At 39.4% G+C, this 19,843-nt stretch overlaps 1 protein-coding gene across 1 annotated transcript in view; it reads left to right on the forward strand.

Annotated features, from left to right (window-relative positions):
- Positions 1–19,843, forward strand: part of KCNH1 (potassium voltage-gated channel subfamily H member 1) — a 182,140-nt gene that overhangs the window by 66,732 nt on the left and 95,565 nt on the right. Inside the window, exon 8 of the mRNA XM_021393204.1 lies at positions 17,503–17,702. Coding sequence (XP_021248879.1) covers positions 17,503–17,702 — 200 coding nt within the window. The remainder of the gene's footprint in view (positions 1–17,502; positions 17,703–19,843) is intronic.

Here is a 19,843-nt window from a genome sequence, read left to right on the forward strand (position 1 = left end):
TTAGAGGGGTAAGAAGTTGTGGACTTAAAGATATATCTCATTTCTTAAACTAGAACTGTATTGTGCATAAAGACATGTAAAAGGGTTTGCGCCTGGAAGCTGAACACTAGAGACAGTAGCTATGTTCAGCAGCTTTAATCGAACCATCCTTGTTCCCGTTCGCAGCAATTTGTTGAACACATAACTGGGAAAGCTGGGCCAATTGAGGCTTTCCTGGAAGCAAGAAGTGTAGAACTTTGGTGTGGATTGACAGCTGACAGAAAGCAGTGAAGAAATGGTTACTTGAGCTTAGAAAAGAGGGAAAAGTTACTTAGAAAAGACTAATTCTGGTGGAGTGAGTCCTATGAAAGCACTGATGTCATTACACCTTTTTAGACTACTATAGATCTTTTAAATGTGAGTACTTCAGCACATGCCTAGGAGTAGTTCCTCCACAACCTTACAGCAATTGTAACAATTTATATGTCTATAAAAATTTCCATGCTGATTCTGTGGCATGTTTTCATTCAGTCTATGCAGAACAGTGTGACTCTGAACGCAGTGAAGAGGGAAACTCTTCACTGGACAAATGGGCAAATGAATATTATGTGGAAACATAGGCTTTCCTGGTGCTGCAGTGCTAGCTTTGTTGTAAATACTCAGGGAACAGACTGGAGGAACTAATGCAAGAAATGTGATCTTAACAGTGATTTATTGGAGTCGGTGATACAAAAGGAGGAGGAATTTAGCTTTTTCTTTGTTGCTGTAGTTTAAAACAAATATTTCTATTTTCTGAATGCTTTGGTTTGCCCCCCATCTAGGGGTTCTGGTCTTTTGGGGCACACAGAAACCCCACATTGTTTGGCTTGTGACAGCTGAGGGTGCTGTGCAGCTTGCAATATCGAGCTGCAGGTTAGAAAGATTCTGAAAATGCTTTTCAGAACTGAGAAGCATTTTAAATTGATGGCACTTTTACAGTGAATACCTTTCCAGAAGACTGAACAGCAGCAAGCCTACAGAGGCCAATTCCTTTATACATTGCCTTATCCCTTGTGATTGCTGTGACGATTAAATAACTTCAGAGTAGAAAAAGTTTGAATGGCATTTGCCTTGAGCGTTCTGGTGCAGTGCTTTTTTAATGAGCTCCCACACTTTCAGCTTGCAACTTTTAGTATTAAAAGCTTTCTCCATGCTTTCACTCCTATTTTTGTGTTGATGAAGTTTGCTTTTTAAGGACTTCTATTAGCAGTTGTCCTTTTTGTGTCGAGTATGACACTGGATTAAGGCAAGGAAAAGATTTAGATTCATTGCAACTTAATTCTGCTCTAACTTTAGCTGGAAGTCTGAGTCTATCAGACAGTATAAGGATTATATAATATAGGAACGAAAAATGACATTGCTCCCCTTCTAGGCTGAGAAAGAGGAGACTGTGCAAGTGCAGCAGGAGTCAGGACTAGGCATTAACTACTGGTGATTCTCAGAACTTCATGGTCAGTATCTGGAAGGAGAAATGATGTGTGGGGTGAAGTATAAAAAGAGTTTGAGTATATTTTGCCTTCTGTGTCATGCACGTGTATTTCCTCCCTCCTGTACTCTGGTTAGAAACATAAAAATGCAGTCCTGAGCGTTCTGAGTTGGAAATCCTGATAGTGAATCCAGTCAAATGTGATTTACTGAGCAGATCTCCTCTTGCCTGTGCCCTCTGCAGACGTGAGATGTGAGGGAGATTTTAGATCCGTTCATGATTTCACAGATCTGCCTTGTCAGTGGCAGAAAAATAATGCCTGATAGGAAAGGTTCTTAGCTGAACAGATCCACACTGCTGGGAAGAGAAAAAGGTCCAAGATATTGGTAGTGTGGTCGGAAGAAGAAGTGTCTCCTCTCCTTCCAACTGCAGAGTGGTGAGGTCTAGATGGATGGATACTGTCCATAATGGCACAGTGATAAGGAGAACTCGGACAAAAGAAAATGCTATTAAGAGACTTATGGCTCTGCAGAAGCTCTTGAAGATCCTTTCTGCCAGTCTACAGAGTAGCACAAAGGCCTTCAACCCTTCCTTTTCACACCCTGTTTGTTACAGCCTGTTTACTTAGGCTTTGTATGGACGGTACTGTTAGGACACGACGTTTTTGTTCTCTTTCGTGTCCTCAGTGATAATCTGTCTGGATTTCTTGTCTGTTCCCCTTGGCTTGTTTTAAGTGTTTATTCTTTCATTTTTCTGAGTTATTACCTAAGCTTTCAGCATTGAAAAAAATATGGAGAAAATCAAATAAAAATCATGGAGTATTTGCTCTTATGTATATATATATATATATTTGAAAAAAAATATATATATATAAAAAGGAGCAATTCATTTTCATTAGCCTTTAGCAAAGTTCTCACAGTATTCTTTGTTATTACAGCCACCGTGTTTCTCTGATCTGACTTGCACAGGCTGAAGTGTCTTGTACTGCAGTTATTGTACTGACGCACTCTTCCAGCAAAGCTTTTAGGGACTCTTGTTAGCCACAGCTCAGCCTACTGCTTCTACATTTCACTTCTTGATGTCAGTGAACATCTTAACTCAAACAGTTTTTTCATTAAGCAGGCTTTAGGTAGGATTTCTTTCTCCTGGAGAAATGACGATTTGCTTAGAGACAGCATTGTTTCTGTGCTTCCTGGGAGCCAGTTGCCAAATGTTCAGGAACGATCAATGCCTTTTAACCTCTAGAAGCTGCAGAAGGTTCTGAACACAGAAAATGAATGTTACAGCCTGCTAAGGAAATGAGCTGGTAGGCGAAGGGGAAAGCAAAAGTTGAACAAACCTTGCTGCTTATCTCATCAGTGCTGAAAAATACTGCAAGAACAGTGAGAGCCAGTGGGGGCTGGCACACAGGGGAGCGGGCCTGAGCTGGCAGGTCTGGGCTGAGTTCCCAGCTCTGTCACGCTCTCTCCCGTGTGACCTGCAAATTGCTCTGTGCCACTGCTTAGCGGGCCTTTCCTCTCCAGCTCTTCACTTCTCACAAGCACAGACTGTCTTTTAGCGTGCCACATACGTTTCACAATGCTCTGCAGCTGTTCGTTCCTCTGCAGCACTACTGAAGTATCTTTTTGACTTAGAGGATTTTAGTACCAGTAAAGGAAAGCCAGTCCAGAAAACTGATCATTTTAACTCTTTTTGTATTGTTGACCAGTTCAGCTATCATCCGGTGCTTTGTGTTCCACTTCTGCCAGGTTTTGTTTATCTGTTCTGTGTGTCCTCCTAACCTCATGCAGATTCTCTCTCCTCCACTGCCTTCACTCTTATTTAGCCCTACATTCTCTCCTCCACCTCCAGTCTCAAGGCTCACTTCTCTCTTGACCATCTAATTTAATACTGATTCCCTCCTAGTCATTAGGCTTCTCTAGTGAGGCCAAGAAGGTCTGGCAGCCTCTTTGATGGGTCTGCTAAGCTGTTGATTTAAATTTTGCAGGCTCCATGGTGCATAGAGACTGCTAAATCACTGTTCCCGTGACAGGTTTCTGAGAGTCTGGAGGAAGACAAAGTATTGAATAGAAAATTGGAAGAGGTGAGAGAAAACAGAAGGGCAGAAACTATAGAAAAATGCACGAAGAGTATCTTTGGGCCAGGTAGATGCCAAGAATTTGACAGGGGAAAACAGTTCAAAGAAGAGTGTGTGCTCACATGGGGTAAATGGAAAAAAGTAGGATAAATGTTTACTCATCAGAGGGACATTTGTTAGAGGCCAGATCCTGAATGCTCAGCATGAGGAGCAGTACTTAGGGACAGCTTCAAGAATAAAAACACCAAAAACTGAGACTGTGCACCATTTAAAGCATGTCAAATGAGCTTGACAGGAAAATATTTTAATAGCCTGGTACTCGTGTGCTGGTTGATTACAGCAACAGATCAAAGATAAGTATTCTGTCAAAAATCATTACTATCTGTCAGCCAGTAGTAGCTATGTAATACAAAAAGTCCTGGTTGCTGAGACGCCTTCTATCCTTGCCCGGTTCCTAAGCCAGTAAATGAATATTCACAGTGGCATACACAGTTTGCAAATGGTTCTTTGCATTTCTTTTAAAAGATGAGCACACAGATTATTACCCTGATTTAAGTGCTAAAACGCGATCCTGCATTTTTACTTCTTTATAATTTGATAACTTCAACGCCTATAAATGACATAAAATGTATTTACCACAATTGTTTGCCTTACTCATACTGTTTATGACTGCATGAGCTGTGAGGTCTTGTTGCATCTGTCAGTGGGAAGGAAGAATTTAAGAAGACATGGTAGATACTATTTAGGTTTTACTATATGTGGCAGAGTGTTGCAGAAGACAAGTGCTTCAGTACTAAAACAAGGAAAAGACTTGTGACAGCTGCAAAAACTCCTCTTCTGGAAGTCCTCTGATGTTGTGAAAATGATCCTCAATCAATCTGCTAGAAGTATTGGGGAAATCTTCCTAGTGGTGGTTTCAAGACTGCTCCAGGATTAAGCTAGATCCAGTACTGTGTCAGCAGAGAGTGAGGATCTCCACTATCAGGACTTCTCATTCTGTAGTCCAAAGATCAGGAGAAGCCCTTGTTCTCATATTACCTGCCCCATGTCATGATGACATACAGTTTATTCTGAGATTTTATGCCTGATGACATCTCATCTCAACTGAGATTCTGACTACTTTTACCAATTGCTACAGCCACTTTATATCCATGTACTTCCTATGTTTTTGCTGATGCACACATACGAAACCACTTACACTGACCATAGAAATTACTTTTTTTCTAGAATCTTTAGGGAGTGCTAGGGTAGAAGGTATTCTCCACCTGTGAGGTTGGCGAAATAAAGCTTTCTGTAGCATGCCTGCCAGAAAACGCAATTATGGGGAGGTGAGAGGAGAGAGGTTCCTGTTTGTGGGTAAAAAATACCTTCTCCCATTCTAATAAATGTTATTACATCATTAGTTTTTACTCTATAAATTTGAATATGTGCAAATATATTTGTATTTTGTGCTGGTTTGCTAATGCACTCAGCAAAGCACAAGACTCAGCTATTCAACTTATAGGTATTAGGTGATTTCTGTGTAATGTTTACTTTATACATAAATAAATAAGCAGTATTTCTTAACATTAGCATCTACCCTGAATATAATGCTCTATGTTTCTTAAGAAGTTGGGTGTGGAAATCCCAACTTTGTGTGTGCCTATTGTACTGCGTTTAGCTTTGCAGAGTTGTAATAAAACTGAGCCAGCCTGGAATACAAATGCTTTCAAGATTGGAGCCACAGGGACAGTAATGATTACCCATTTCTGAAAGTTAGGCTATAACCCTCTTCACCGCTCCAGAGAAAAATACTCTTCTCACGTGCAGTCATCCATGGTTTCTCATTAAAAACCCAAATGCTTGCTTCACTTATTTTTGATAAGCTCTTATGTCTTCGCTAATCTCTCTTTTCACTCATCAGTAGAGCAGGCCCCCTAGAGAATCCACTGGCTGTGAGCTTTCCCTGTTTCACATTCTTGCACATACTGGATGCACCTATTGATTCTGGTTTGCAAGCACATCTGTGATTAGTGTGTGGGAGGAGCGTGACTCAGCCCCAGTCATTCTGGTGACAGTTATTCTTCAACCATCTCAAATTAGTCTTCACCTGTGAATATATTATCTTTTGCAGCCCTCACTGGCTTACCCAGTATAATTAAATATGTCAGTATTCTTATTTGTTTTATTAAAATATGAAATATTTGTAACTGCTTAATGACATAAGGGAAGCTTTTAGACCAGATTGTTCTTAGGTTTGTTTAGGAAGCTTTTGAAAACTCTGTATGGATTATAGTCACATAACTTGTTTGTACTTGTACCCAGAAGTAAAGTATGTGTATGTACAAGATGGGATTTGCAGGTCACTCAGTGCCAGCTGAAAAGCATCTTGCAGTCCTTCTGTGATTATTAAAGTGACTACCCCAGGACCCTGCTTTACCAGTGTTGTTGCATCAGAAGCCTCAGAATCTGAGCTACAGGGAAGCAAAGCAGTTAGGTATAGCACAGCCCATTAAGTGCAATAGCTTTAGGGGCTTACTTTGACATCAAAATTAACCTGAAGTGAGAACTAATTGTCCTTCACTCAGGTATCCATTCATCTTTGCCTACACCATCCAGTCAAGTGTAGTGGTGCTCTTAACTCCAGCTGGCAGGCTTGTCACTGAATGGGCCTGACAAATCCTCAATTCCTTATCACAGTCCCTCTGTGCAGCTAATGTATAGATCATGTTTTGCAGTGACTGCTCAGAGCAAAGTTAGCTTGGAAAGTGCCAGTGAGCATAAGCCAGGTACGCTACAGAAGGCCTAGGCTTTCCCTCAAATACACAATTTGCTTCGAGGGTGTTGTTTGACTAGCTTTTTGGTATTAACTTCAGGTACAATGCAACTGATCCAAGGAATTATCTGTGGAATCTGATGTTGGACAGGAGATGTGCAATTTTTTTATCAGCAGGTTGGGTAAGGCCAGCACTGCCACCCACCTCTGTTTCACTTCACAATGAAACCATAGTGCCATCATCCCACTCTGCTTTTATACAGGGATAATTAATAGGCATTAAAATTTTACCTTTTCATTTTTTTCCAAGAAAAGTCAAAGCCTAAAAAAAGACTGCGATGTACTTGCTGTGTAAAATGCAAAAGCTTTTGAATGTTAGCGGTTGAAAGTTAGTTGTTGATGAGAGCTGCTTTGTCTCAGTATTTCTCCTTAGTCCTTAACTTTAATTGCGGGTGTACGTGCTCACACCTGTAGAATAGTGTTTAAAGTTTGTGTTTAAACGCATAACTGACTTGAGGTTTTAAGCCTAATGAGAAGTGAGATCATCGCAGCCTCAGGGGAGGCCTTGGGTCCTTCCTCCTAGTGATCTTATTGCTGGATGCAGATCCAAAACACAGTCAGCGTGAAATGTGGCCAGCCATGAGCTTGGGCGCTCTGGTGGAAGTAAAGGGAATCTACCTGGATTCATTTATCATTGTGAGCGTAGATTTACTGTAAATACCAAACTTTAAAGTAAGAGAATGCTGCTTGGGCAGTTCTCTGCGAGTGACTTTAGCCAGCAAAATCTTGTGTGGCATCAGTGGTGGAGAGAAATATGGGTTAGGATTCCGTATGTGTAAGTACTAGATAATGTCACAGTTGTACAAAATTCATATACGTTTCTGAACTCTCAAATGCCACAGGCTGGTTATTGCAAAAGCACGCTCAGAAACTGCCAAGAGGAAAAGGGCTGAGGTAAGACTGGAGAATGGACGGCCACATTGTAAGGAAAGGGCCAGAAAGTTCAGGTAAAAAACTGAAGCCTCTCTAGAATTTCCTCACCCAAGGTTTTGTGGAAAAATTCATACAAATCACAAAGGAGATATGGTAAAGAGAGGAGCCAAAAAAACTGGAAAGTAAATAGTTTCACCTTAAAAGAAAACAACTTTTTCTTTAATCTTTTCTGAGCTGTTTTTTTTTTTTTTTAATGTATAGGTCTGTTTCAGTAGAAGATTAAGAAATTCAGTTCACTTCTAATTGGGGGCCATCATTTCAGATAACTTGAGTGAGGGTAGATAAAAAACAGCTTTCAAAGCAAAAGTGTTTTTATTGGTGCAAATCAGTAAAACCCTGGAAATGGTATCTGGAGATTTAATTTTAACCAAGTAATTGAAAATGGTCATGTGTTACCCTGTATAAATTGTAGAAGAAAAATGATGCCCTTAAATGTCTCAGTCTTCATTTAAATGGTGATCTGTTCATTAGTGCTGGGAAATGAAATGGAAATCCATTTCAATTTTCTAGACAATTTAAATTTTATTGTCCATAAAATTCTACAAAACAGTAAAGTGGTGTCCTTTCCTGCAAATTGCTGAGGATTTAATCAGATTTTACTATTTTAATAATTCTCCTCCTGATGAAACCTGCTAGTGAATACACTGAGCTAGTCATTCCATGTTGATAAAAGTGGCCTGATGGTGAATCTGGCCTGATATGTTTAGAATAGGAGTGTTTTTTGTGGCTGCAATCTGTTTGTACATTGTTTCATCTTGATAATCAAATTGGCATGGTCTAGAGCAAGGTTTAGCATTCACTAGAGAACATATGCTTAAAACTTAAAGCATCATCAAGATAGTGCTCCCCATTTAAAACCCTTCTTGACCCCTAAAGATGTTCTGATAAATATCTTGTTCTTTATAGGAAATGTAGTTGTTGGGTTGTTTTTCCTCCTTTAACTGGTTGTGAAAATCAGTACGCTTCTTGGCTGTTCTGTCTTCCCTTATCAGAGATGAACCTGTGTTGTGGGGGGATAAAACATGAAGAGGTAACTGGAAAGTGCAATTTCTGTGGAATGATCTTTTTCTCTAGCCTTACTGAAACCTTTGAATGATCTTGCTGACATTTCCCCTTCCTTACCCTCTTGCTCATTGCTCTTGCCATCCCATACTTTATATTTTGACTGAAATAAAAATTGATTCAGCAAGAAGCTGTCTGTGGACTCTCTGATTAAACTGTAATGACCCTTGAAAGTCACCATTCTGGTGTTGGGGATTAAGGCCCTAATTTCAGTTAATGACTAGGCATTACTGTGTTTGCGTTTAGTCATAGTTATCCTGCAAGTTTAAGAACTTACCTGTAATTTGAGGCAGAACATACATCTTCGCATCTGTTTTATGATGCAGCTTTGGATGTAAAATGATGTTAAGCCCTCTGGGCCTAACCAGTTAGTGAAAAAACAGGGCCTTGCGGAAGTATTCATGCCTCTGGATAATTTCAGTGGGAAGATTCAGGTAACTCTTTGATGTGCAAATGCTGTTAATTTATAGAATAAGAACCTACAGCCCTGCTTTCCTGGAAGGGAGAAAAGCTCATGGCTGGGAATTCAGTCTACTGGCTTGACAACTCTCTATATCAAGGATGCTCTTCTCTTTAATTCTTTTAGCACCATGTTTGTGTATTAAAGAACCATAGAATCATTAAGGTTGGAAAAGACCACTGAGATAATCTAGTCCAACCATCGACCCATCACCCCCATGCCCACTAACTATATCCCTCATGCCACATCTCCATGATTCTTGAACATCTCCAGGGCTTGTGACTCCACCACGTCCCTGAGTAGCCTGTTCCAATGCCTTGCCACTCATTCTGAGAAGAAATTTTTGTAATATCCAATCTGAACATTCCCTGGTGCAACTTGAGGCCATTCAATACCTCTCATCTTCTTATTTTGGCTTTCCTTTGTAGCACAACAGCAACATAGAACTAGACTCTTTGTCCTTAATTCTGCAACCAGGAACACATCCAGACATTCACAGACTAGTTCCAACTTGCAGTGCATCTAGTTACTTTAGTAATCCACTTTTCTACAGGCATTTTGGCTGCAGTAGAGCCTGTGGGTAGTAGGTCCCTCTTTAGATGACTGTTCATAGAATCATAGAATGGCCTGGGTTGAAAAGGACCTCAAAGATAATCAAGTTTCAACCCCCTGCTGAGTGCAGTGTTGCCAATCACTAGACCAGCCAGACCAGCCACTAGACTGTTAGCACCTTTTGCTATGCTTGCAACACTGAACTGTAGCTGTCAAAGCAAGTGACCAGTGCGTTTTGTGACTCAGGGTTCTTACAGTTTTACTTAATGCTTGATGCTTCTTAATATGACAAAAGCCAGACTTTGCAACATTAATTGGGACTGTATTCATTTTGTCAAGTGCTGCTGTACACAGCTAGGAGTTTGGGCCTTGGCCCTGGAGGTAATATCCACCCTTCTTTTGTACAGACTGCAGAGGGCCCTTTGTCCTCTGTCCTCATAAGCGGGATCTGGAATCCAAGATGGAGCCTTTCACAGAGTGCAAACTGCTGTTGGCTCTTCTTTGTGAGCGGAGAGGAGCTGTTGGAGAGATCTCGCATGCCTGATGCTGAAGGTTGTTTTCTTGGCTTCTGTTCACTTTTGGCACTGATTGCTGCTCTGATCAGTTTGGGTCTGCGTTTTCCCATGCTGTTTATCTCAGCTGAAGGGAAAAGCAAAACTAGTTACAGATTCCTGCTGCCCACAGTGCCCAGGCTTGTGAAATTCTTCTGAGCTGAAACACCTGCAGTTGCAGCTACCAGCTGCATGGTACTGCCAGATCAAATCAAAGTGAAGAAACTTCACTTCTGAGGCATCCTTAGGGAAGCTGGAGTTCTTCAATGACTTGGTGTTTTACCAACACTACTTTTCTTCCATATTAAGCCCTAAACTGGCAAAATGTAATTGGTCTCAAGTCCCTGAGGTAAGAGGAAGTTGTTTGCCTGCCTGTGGGTCTCTGCTGCTACAGTAGCAATCTGCTTTTGTTTCCTTTTTTTTAGGAAAGTGGGTGAGGAATGAAACAGTGGGACTTGTTTGTGGTGTTTGCTCCACAGCTGTTCATTTCTCTTCCCTTCATGCCCTTGCACACTGTGGACAGCTTATTTTAAGGTGCACAGGTATCTCTACTACTCTAGTCCTTGGTAGTTGCTGGTAGAGCAGTTGGTCCCTTGTTTATCTCTCTGATTCTCATTCCATTGCAGTTCTTGGGTTTTTGTTTTCTGGCTTGTTTTTGTGAGGGGAAAGGAAAAAATCATCCCTAATGCTCTATTGTTTAGCCATTAGTGTTGGCCTGTCTTACTGCAGGGGAGATGTTTCCACTATTGCAGGAGCCCAGTGTTTCTTCTGTGTTCCATCTGTCATGGGCTGTGTGATTTCAGCGAATGTGATGATGAGCATGAGAAAATTTGCAGTAGGATTTGATTAAGAGTTTAATATAATTTGCTTGTGGTCATTCATCTTTCATCCTAGAAGTCAAGTGGTTCTGCCACATATCTTGATGCTTATATCAAGATACAGCCATTTCAGACTTGCTGCTTTGCTTTTTGTTATTGAGTTTTTTTTTGGGCTTGCTCAGTTGATAGCAATGTGCTCATTCCTTGATCTTTGCCATCACTGCTCCCTTGCTTTTGCTTGTGTGGTACCTAAGCTGAGGTGCAATTTGTAAGCTGGTGTAGTGAAGGAGGAGGGAAGTGGAGCGGTGCTTCATTTCTGCCCAGGCGAGTAGAGAGCTGTGGGAAGTGCAGGCACTAACAGCTTCTGACCAGCACGGGGGAGCGTTCCTCTGGGAATTTACTTTCACTTCAGATAACATCTTTTTCCCAGGTTGTGAAATTCAGGAATTGATGTGCATGCTAAGATAGTAACCATTGTAATTTGTTCTATACCTTGGTGGAAAATGCTACATATTGAGAAATAATAATCTTAATTGACCTCTTAGATTATGGTTGTTTACATTCTTTTTACTTGCTGAATGAAATGACATATCTATTCATTGTTTTAATAAAAAATAAAAGGTAGATAAAAGATTACAAATAAGAATAATGGTTATAATATGCATAGCTTCCTAAGAAGAAACAAATTAACCAGCTTTGCATCTTTTTGATAGAAATTGGTGCAACCAATTTAAACTCCGTTATACTCTAGAAGGTTATATAGCTACTAGGTAAGTAAATCACATTTTAGCTGCTCTGATTTCAAGTTGCAAGACTACAGGAAATAATTCGATTATGCTAGTACTGTAAATGATGCCTTTATAAGATACCTGTTCAGTTTGGAATTTGCTTGCTGACTGTAATTAACAGTACAGTGTTTTTGTTTTAACTGCATACTCTCTGTTCTTAAGTAGTAATAATTACCACTAATCAAGACCCCTAATCTGAAGCAATTATAAGCTGTTACATTGTTCTAATTGCAGATTTAAAAACTGTGTTTTTCTCATATAATTATGTTATAATCCCTAATGTTGTTAATTTCTTCTTTTTATCTGATCAATGTTCATTTTGTGTGACCTCACAATGTGTTTGTTATCTGAAAAATGCCTTTGAGGCATGCATTTTGTTGTGGTTAATTTACTGTTATGTTTCATCTTCAGTAAGAAATGATTGAGTACAAGTTTCCAAAGCTGTGCTTTCTCTCAGTTCATGTATGAACTCATACACTGGGAACCTGCTGGTGAACGAAAGTGAGATTAATTATACATTTAACTCTTCTGTTTGTAAATTCAGCTGCTTGCTCTTTGAATCGTATTTAGGTTATCACAGGGTACTCCTTAAGTATTTAAGAGGGATATTTTGTTAACTTTCAGTTTAACTTAAAATAATAATAATAATAATAATAATAATTAAAGGCAGACTTTCTGGATCAACTTTCCAGAAAGTGCAGATGAAGGTAGTTCAGTTTTAGAAAGAGCTGTGCACTTGGGGGCAAGATGTAAGAGGTAGTTCAGTTGGTCTCTCTTGTTGCCATATAGTTCTTATGCACATATTTTGTATGCAGGGGCTTTGGATGAGTGCATTTTGAACACATCATCAGTCTGATGATTCATCTCAGGAACCGCATGCAGCACTTACTTCTGTAATTGGGGTAATTTCAAACCTCTCATTCTTACAGATAGAAATTCTTCCTCTTATAATTCTTAAATCAGATCCCAGATCTTTTATCTGTGGTAACTGAGACCTACAATGACTTGTATTTATTTCTCTATTCTTATTTGTTACATCATTAAAAGTAGCACGTTATTTGGTGACCTTTCCAACCTGTGTCTGACCTTCATGATTCGCTTATGCAAGTAATTGGCTATTGAAATTACTACACTTTTATCTTTGACGTTATTTAAACACTAGTTTTAAATGAGGTGACACAGACTGCATTGTAAATGGGTAGCCACATTGCTGGGGACAATGTTTTTCTTTATCTATTGTCAGAGAAGAATATTTATGTCTTGGTGGTGACAAAAAGCCTCTTTCCTTTCTGAGTGATCTTGACATTCGTGGAGGTGTTTGCTCTCCGCTTGATGTGGTGCAGCTTTGTATGCAGTGTTAGAACAGGCTGTTGCTTGCTCTGCAAGCAACTGCTCTCCTTGGTCAGTGTTTAGGTATGGTCACTACAGACTTGTTCGTAGACACCGTTCCTCAAAACCTGCCACAGAGCCTTCTTCCAGCTGATGTATCCAAGAAAGATCTTGAGGTCAAATTTGTGACCTTTCTGCATGGTGCAATTGTGGCCTTGCTTGAATCAAATCCATACCTCTGAAGGACATTCACTTCTCCTCCCCTAGTCCTTTCTCTTTTTTCTGTTTGTCCCTCGTGCATAGGACTACTAAGGAATTGATAGCTTCTACAGAGTTTGTAAGGCAGCACCACAAATGGCTCCAGGAACCTTTGGATGTTGGACATGAAACCATATGACTCGCATTGTCACTGTTATAGGGCTGTGGGTTAATGTCACAGGATTCAGTCTATTGTGAAAACAAAGATCGTGAGATTTTGCTTGGTCATAAATTCCCCAACTTTCTTCCTCTAGTAGTGTTTGTTTCTGAAGTCCCTCTGGAGCAGCAAAGTACTGCAATGGATTCATTTCATTATTCCTTTCAAAGAAGGGAAAGGGACATAGCTAACTATTTCTATGCAGAAGAGGTCAATGTTTAGTATGCTAATGTACTACCCAATTTTAGACTGCAAAAATCCTTGACTTTAATGTGTCTTTAATAGTAATAAAGTGCTTAGCTAATGATAAATTAAGGATTGTAAGTTTGGAGATTTTTTTAAATAAAAAATTCATGTAGGCAGGAATACTTTTTCTTGCCAAGATAATTGGTCATACTGGAGCATAGTAGCTGCAATTTGCAGTGGAAATTGCTCTAGGATTGCTCACCTCATAATAATTGAAATGAAGAATCAAATTTCTTTTCTTTAGCCTTAATGTACCCGGACAGTAATGGGATGGATGGGGACCATTTTACCTTTGTTGGCACAGAGCTATACATCCCAAGATAGTGAATCTGTAGGTCTTGCCACTTGCCAGAGCATGAGAGAGAGTTGTATACCCACAAATATCGTTGCCCAGAAATCCACAGGTAACAAGTTACTTGTGACCCTGTGCCTTATTTGTCATCACTTTTCAGCATTGTATTGACTGCTGGAAGAATGATGTTAGTGGGTGACCTGCCCTGCTGCAGTGTTCAGGCAGTGAGTGTTTTTTGTGGGGATCCTGTTAAAGGTCTGCGTAAACAGGGAGTGCAGCAGCAACATTTAAGGGGTCATATTTGCATCTGCATGACAAAGAGCTAAACAGGACATAGTAAGGGAAAAAGATAATGTTATTTAATTATGAAGTATTCATAGATTAAGCGGTATATATAGTAAATCCTTTTTTTTTTTCCTCAAGCATTTCTTCATTGTTCAGGACTCGCTGCATCAGACTTTCAGAGAAATAATCTACATGTTTCTAGTCACTGTATCTCTTACTGTATCTACACTGTATCACTGTATTGATCTCTGCTTTTTTAAAAACTGAGTTTGCACATTTTTGTATTTATGTGTCAAAGGAAGTTGGCATTATTGTTTGATGGAAGAAAACACTTAAAATGCAGTAAGTGGTAAACCCTGCTTACCATCTGTTTGGTGAAGCTGCATTTGAGAATCAAGGGAAAGATCTTTCATGTGAGATTCAGCCAAAGCTTTAAATGGTCTCTCTTTGCTCTTCTGTAGAAACAGCTCATCACTCTGCCAAAAGAGTGAGTTTTAAGGAGAAAGGTAATCTAACTGAAGTGTAGGACTAGGCATTAAGATTTTCTAATTGCCCTGCAACTCTCTTTATGTTGAATTCAATTTTCAGGACGTATATTGAAGAAGAAGTCGTCAGGCTCTGGAAACCTAGTTAGAGAGCTAGAGCACTGTGATGCAACCTTGATTTATGTTGTGGGTTTTTTTTTTTTTTGGAGGTTTCAGTCTCTTTTGATGAGCTTAATTGGGGATGTTTAGATTTGAGTTTTTGAGTGTACTTATTTATCATGTTTGGTTTGAGTAGCCTCCTGCACAGAAAGAAAAGTTCTAAAGTAGATCTGGAGCTCAAATTCCATGCCTTGATATGGGCCTTGCACTTTGAGGAGACGCTTTCTTTAGAGTGACTGTGTACCAGATGTCTTGGACAAGGTTTAATATTGCAGTGCTAACCAACTTAATTAGGCTGAGGCAGAACTGCCTTTTTAACCTTTCCAGGCTGTTCAGATTATTTTAGGTCAAATGGAATCAAATCCCTAAATTCCTAGCTATTGGCTTAGACAATATAGAATTATTTCCTAAAGTAATTATACGGTTTTGGCATCAATAGTAGTTTGAGTGACCAATATTCTTTCAACTATGGATGGATATTGTCCATTTAGCATATTTGTTAGATGTTGGCTTTAAGTTTTAAGTAATGCCCTTTGTTTTCTTACCTTGCTTATACTGCAACTTGTTACTCTAACGTATAGCATCATGTGAGGTAATTGTTATCTGCAGTACAAAAACTGCACACATAGAAATTATGTTTGGTGCCTTGTAACAAAGCTTTACTTTGAAGAGGATAAAGCACTAGACCAAGAGTTCTTGGTGTTAGTCTTTTAGGAAATAAGTAAAATCATGGAAAACATGTTACATCAAGGACGATCAGAAATGTATTTATGCAACCGCTGAAATCACCAGAGATGTAGACACTTGTGTATGAGCTACGTATCCTGAATACCACTTTTTGTATTTGTTTCAAACAGTGTAAGTTATGTGGCATCTACCCTGCACGTCAGACAGATGAAGGGAGACTGATGCATTGGTCCTGAAAGAGTAGTACTGAAATTGTCTGATTCAAAGCTGAGCTGCCTACCTCACTCTCCTTTTAACCATTGTTTTTATTTGTGTTATTTCTGATAGCAAAAATCCTTTGTCTTTGTCTACAGAAACAGCTATGATGGGCTAAAGCCTGAAATTCCCATGCGACTGTTAACCTGTCTGGCATTCCTGAAACATTATGGAACCTCATTCATATTTGATTCGGGGTTTGCTCAGTGGATACAAATATTAATAATTTTTAGTGCATCCTTATCAGTCTAATGTATTGAGAGAGTAAAGTGGTAGGTAGATACGTTGTCTAAGCCAGGTCAGTGTCCCCAGGCCCAAGCTCCCACTCATCTGTTTGGGGGATTGTTGGAAAAGAAGAGAGCTGGTCTCTGCAGGAACTCATGAAAATCAAAGAAATCATACAACGTCAGGGAGGAATTCTGTAGAGGAACAGCTGTTTAAAAGCCTTGAGCTAGTCTAAATTTAAATTGCATCTCTCAATTATCAGGGAAAAGACTGTCCTGTAAGCTTCTCTTAGGCATTATTAAAGGTTTTTTTGTTTGTCATAAAATCCTAAAGTATCTTATTTGGCTTAAGGATGTCTGAATACAGTGCTGTCCTGAATAAATAGCTGCGCTCTCAAAGGAATGAATATATATGTATATATAAAGAGGATGTGGGAGGAAATAACAGCAAATAATGGGATTTAGACAAAGCCAAAAGATACCTTTTATAAATATGACTTTTCTGTTGTTTACTTTTTTTCTTGGTGTGGAACTTTTTTGATACTGACTATTCAATGCCTGCTTTAGGGGACAGGAAATGATAAAGGAGAGAAGGTACTCAGCAAGCCAGAGCACTTACTAATGGTTATTTGCTATTTAACTGCTCCTCTCCTTCTGCACTCAGTCTCTCACCTACTTGTCACTGACCTGGTCCCTGATGTAGGAAAGCTCCCTGTGAGGTGTCCTGTCCTTCCCTTTTATTCAAGACTGGATTTGCTTAAAGAGCCCCAGGCTCTGCAAGCCATGGCCACCAAGATTGCCACCGACCCACTGTCCTATCTTGGGCTTTGGAGGGTGGATTTTCTCACATCCTGTGTACTTTCATTTGCTTCTTTCCGCTACTGGAAATATTGCCTTTTGTTCTATCACATGCTTTTTATTAAAGACATGTTGATCCACCAGCTGGCTTTGTAACTGTGCCTGATGCAATCAGAAGAGCAATGTGGCCATCTACAATTGAGGGCTTTAGCTTTTGCCTCAGGCCTTGCTGTTCTTCTGCCTGAAGAATATAAAACATAATGCAAGTTTTTATGTATTATTAAACTTACATCTATAAATCACTGACCCATGGTAGCTGTTTATTACATATTCCATCTTCTGCTTTGATACATTGTTGTTGTCACACTGAGGTGGGTAATGATGACTCGGCTTACTTAGTGGTAATGCACTTAGAGCTTGGAAATCTGTCACCGATGGCATTTCAACACAGGCACTATAAACCAGAGACGAAATTTTAAAGTATTTGCTGTCAAGCTATTTGTCTTAAAATTTTTGTATCTTCTACTGTGGTTCCATAAGGGTTTTGATGCTACTGAATTGTTTGATAGACAAAGAGAAATAGTTGTGGCTTAGGAGGTCTGTGCTGCAGGACTTGCCATCACCAAAAAATGGGTGGTGGTCCTTGTTTTGCACTGTTAAGCCTGACACGTAAAACGCTTGTGCTCAACAGGTCTTCCTAACAAAACACCAGAATAGCATGCACTTTGATGGATTCTTGTCTTACAGCACAGTAGAACACCAGCCGAAAAAACACAACATATTATTATACCTATTGTTTCTTTTCTTTATTCTTTTTCTTTTTACAGCCCTTCTGTATGCAACCATTTTTGGTAATGTGACAACCATCTTTCAGCAAATGTATGCTAATACGAACCGATATCATGAAATGCTGAACAGTGTCCGAGACTTTCTAAAGCTCTACCAGGTCCCTAAAGGACTGAGTGAACGTGTGATGGATTACATTGTTTCCACCTGGTCAATGTCCAGAGGAATAGATACTGAAAAGGTGAGTAAATTAAACTGCAGGGAAACAATTCACATCCTGGAAGTATTGCACTGGAATAAACAGGAGGTACTTAGTAAAGACAACTAACATGCTTTAAATAGTACCAAGTAGCAGTTTCCTTTAATTTTAAGCTCTCAAATGCAGCATTTCAGCTATCCTGTTATACTGACTTATGGCAGTGGAACAAGTTTGTACGTATTGCTGGCGATGTGGCATGAAGTATTAGAAAAAACAGTGAAAGAGCTTGGGTTTCAGTAAGTAAAGAAAAAAACTGTTTTGAATTCTAACACAACCTCAGAATTTCTTCAAATGATGTTTTTGTGCATTTTTTTCCTTTATGAGATGTTGTTTGCAGGTATGTGTGCCTGCAAAGTATAATTTGTTTGCCTTGGCAGAATTTAGATGTAATATTGGAGATGCAATGATGACTTCCAGATTTCATTAATAATAATAATAATGTGTTTAAAAGCTGCCTTGCATTAGGTGAACATTATCATGCTCATTAATTGAATTTACAGGTAAAATTTCCATTGTGTTTTTTAGCATGACAAATGGCCCTTCTCCAGTACAAATATGCAAAAGCAACTGTTTTCTGCCCTCATATTAGTTGCCAACTTTTATGGAGATTGATACTGTTTTACTTCTGCTTTGTGGTTTGTGGGGTGGTTCATTCAGGAAGTCATACCAGAGCTCCAGTCTCCAGCCTTCTGATTGGCTGCTTATTCTTGTATTCAGGACTGTAGATGCTGGAATTAGAGCAAACAAAGCCATTTCTGTCTCGCTGTTCAAGTATTGTTATGGAAGAGTAGAACAGATGTGGCCTCCGCTGTGCTGACTGGAGGCTGATGGCTATAGAGGGTACTGTTTGCTTTCCTCAGTGGTCTTTAGCATATCTACTATTTAGATCTCAGATTGTGATTCTGGGAACACTCCCCACAATAATTAGCATTCAGAAGGAAAGGGTGTGCTAGTGCTGGACAGTGCTGATTAGAAGATGCTCTGTTTTCTCATGAAATATCTTTGTGTGAGGTTATGAGTACTGAGGAAGACCCGTTTAGGGAAGATGGAGGGACAGCACCTGAGGAGACAGCATAAGGAATGCTGGTGCTTTCTTTCACCTCCTAATACAAACTCCAGTCATTGTTTTAATGTAGCAACTAAAAAAAATTGCTTTGTAATTTTTAGCTTATCCTCAGAGTCCATTTCCCTGTGGTAAAAGGAGAAATGCTTTAAGAAAGCCTCTGGAGACAGCTGGATAACCAAACCTAGCACAACTCGCTGTAGCCTTTGAAATTTATCTTAATAAACAGAAAAAACTGCAATTATGAGAGCATCAAAGAGCATATTATGGTGTTGATCTCAATAACCAGTGTGTTCGTAGCTCAGCTGCTACTGATGATGACTTGTAAAACCGAGAAATCAACTTTCATCTGCACTGCAAAGCTAACGCAATCTAAGACTGACTAATGGCTTGCCAATCCATAAAATCTGAGCTTCGTTGGTTTGATGCCTCTGTGTAACTTCTAACATGTCATGCAATGAATAAAACATGTTTTGGTCCTGAGATGGAACAGTGGTAGTTCTACTGCTGTGTAGTGCAGTGCAGTTTTCTACATACGAAGCAGATAGTTAATTTTAAAACAGAACCTACCTTCTCACTATTTTGTAGGCCACAAATTTGTCAATTCAGTGTTAACTGCAGACATGCTAGGGAGTGAATAATCAGCTAAAAACGAAGACTAGAAGTCTAGAAAAATGCCATTATAACAAAATTTAACCAAGAGCTGCTGAGATTCTAAAATTAAGCTGTGATGATCTGTTTTATACCTCCCATATAAATGAAAATCTGCTGTTCGTCTGTAGCTTTCAAATGTGTTTAATCCCTATTTATTTTTATGAAGTACGGAGACAACTTAAACGGAGAATGGAAAATTAGCTAACTTCCTCTTAGAATGGGAAACCGAGAGGTTTTTGGATAAGTGCCTTGCTTTAAATATTCTCTTGTATATTCAGGTTTTCTTGTTACTATTCCTATTACAGCAGCCCTTTGTGTGTGTGATATTCAAGTAACTGGAGTGTATGCGTGTGCCAAATTTTGGCAAGCATCTGAAAATACAGAATGTTTTTATTGCCAGAATAAA

This window comes from Numida meleagris, chromosome 3, assembly GCF_002078875.1.
Source record: "Numida meleagris isolate 19003 breed g44 Domestic line chromosome 3, NumMel1.0, whole genome shotgun sequence".
NCBI classification, from domain to species: domain Eukaryota; kingdom Metazoa; phylum Chordata; class Aves; order Galliformes; family Numididae; genus Numida; species Numida meleagris.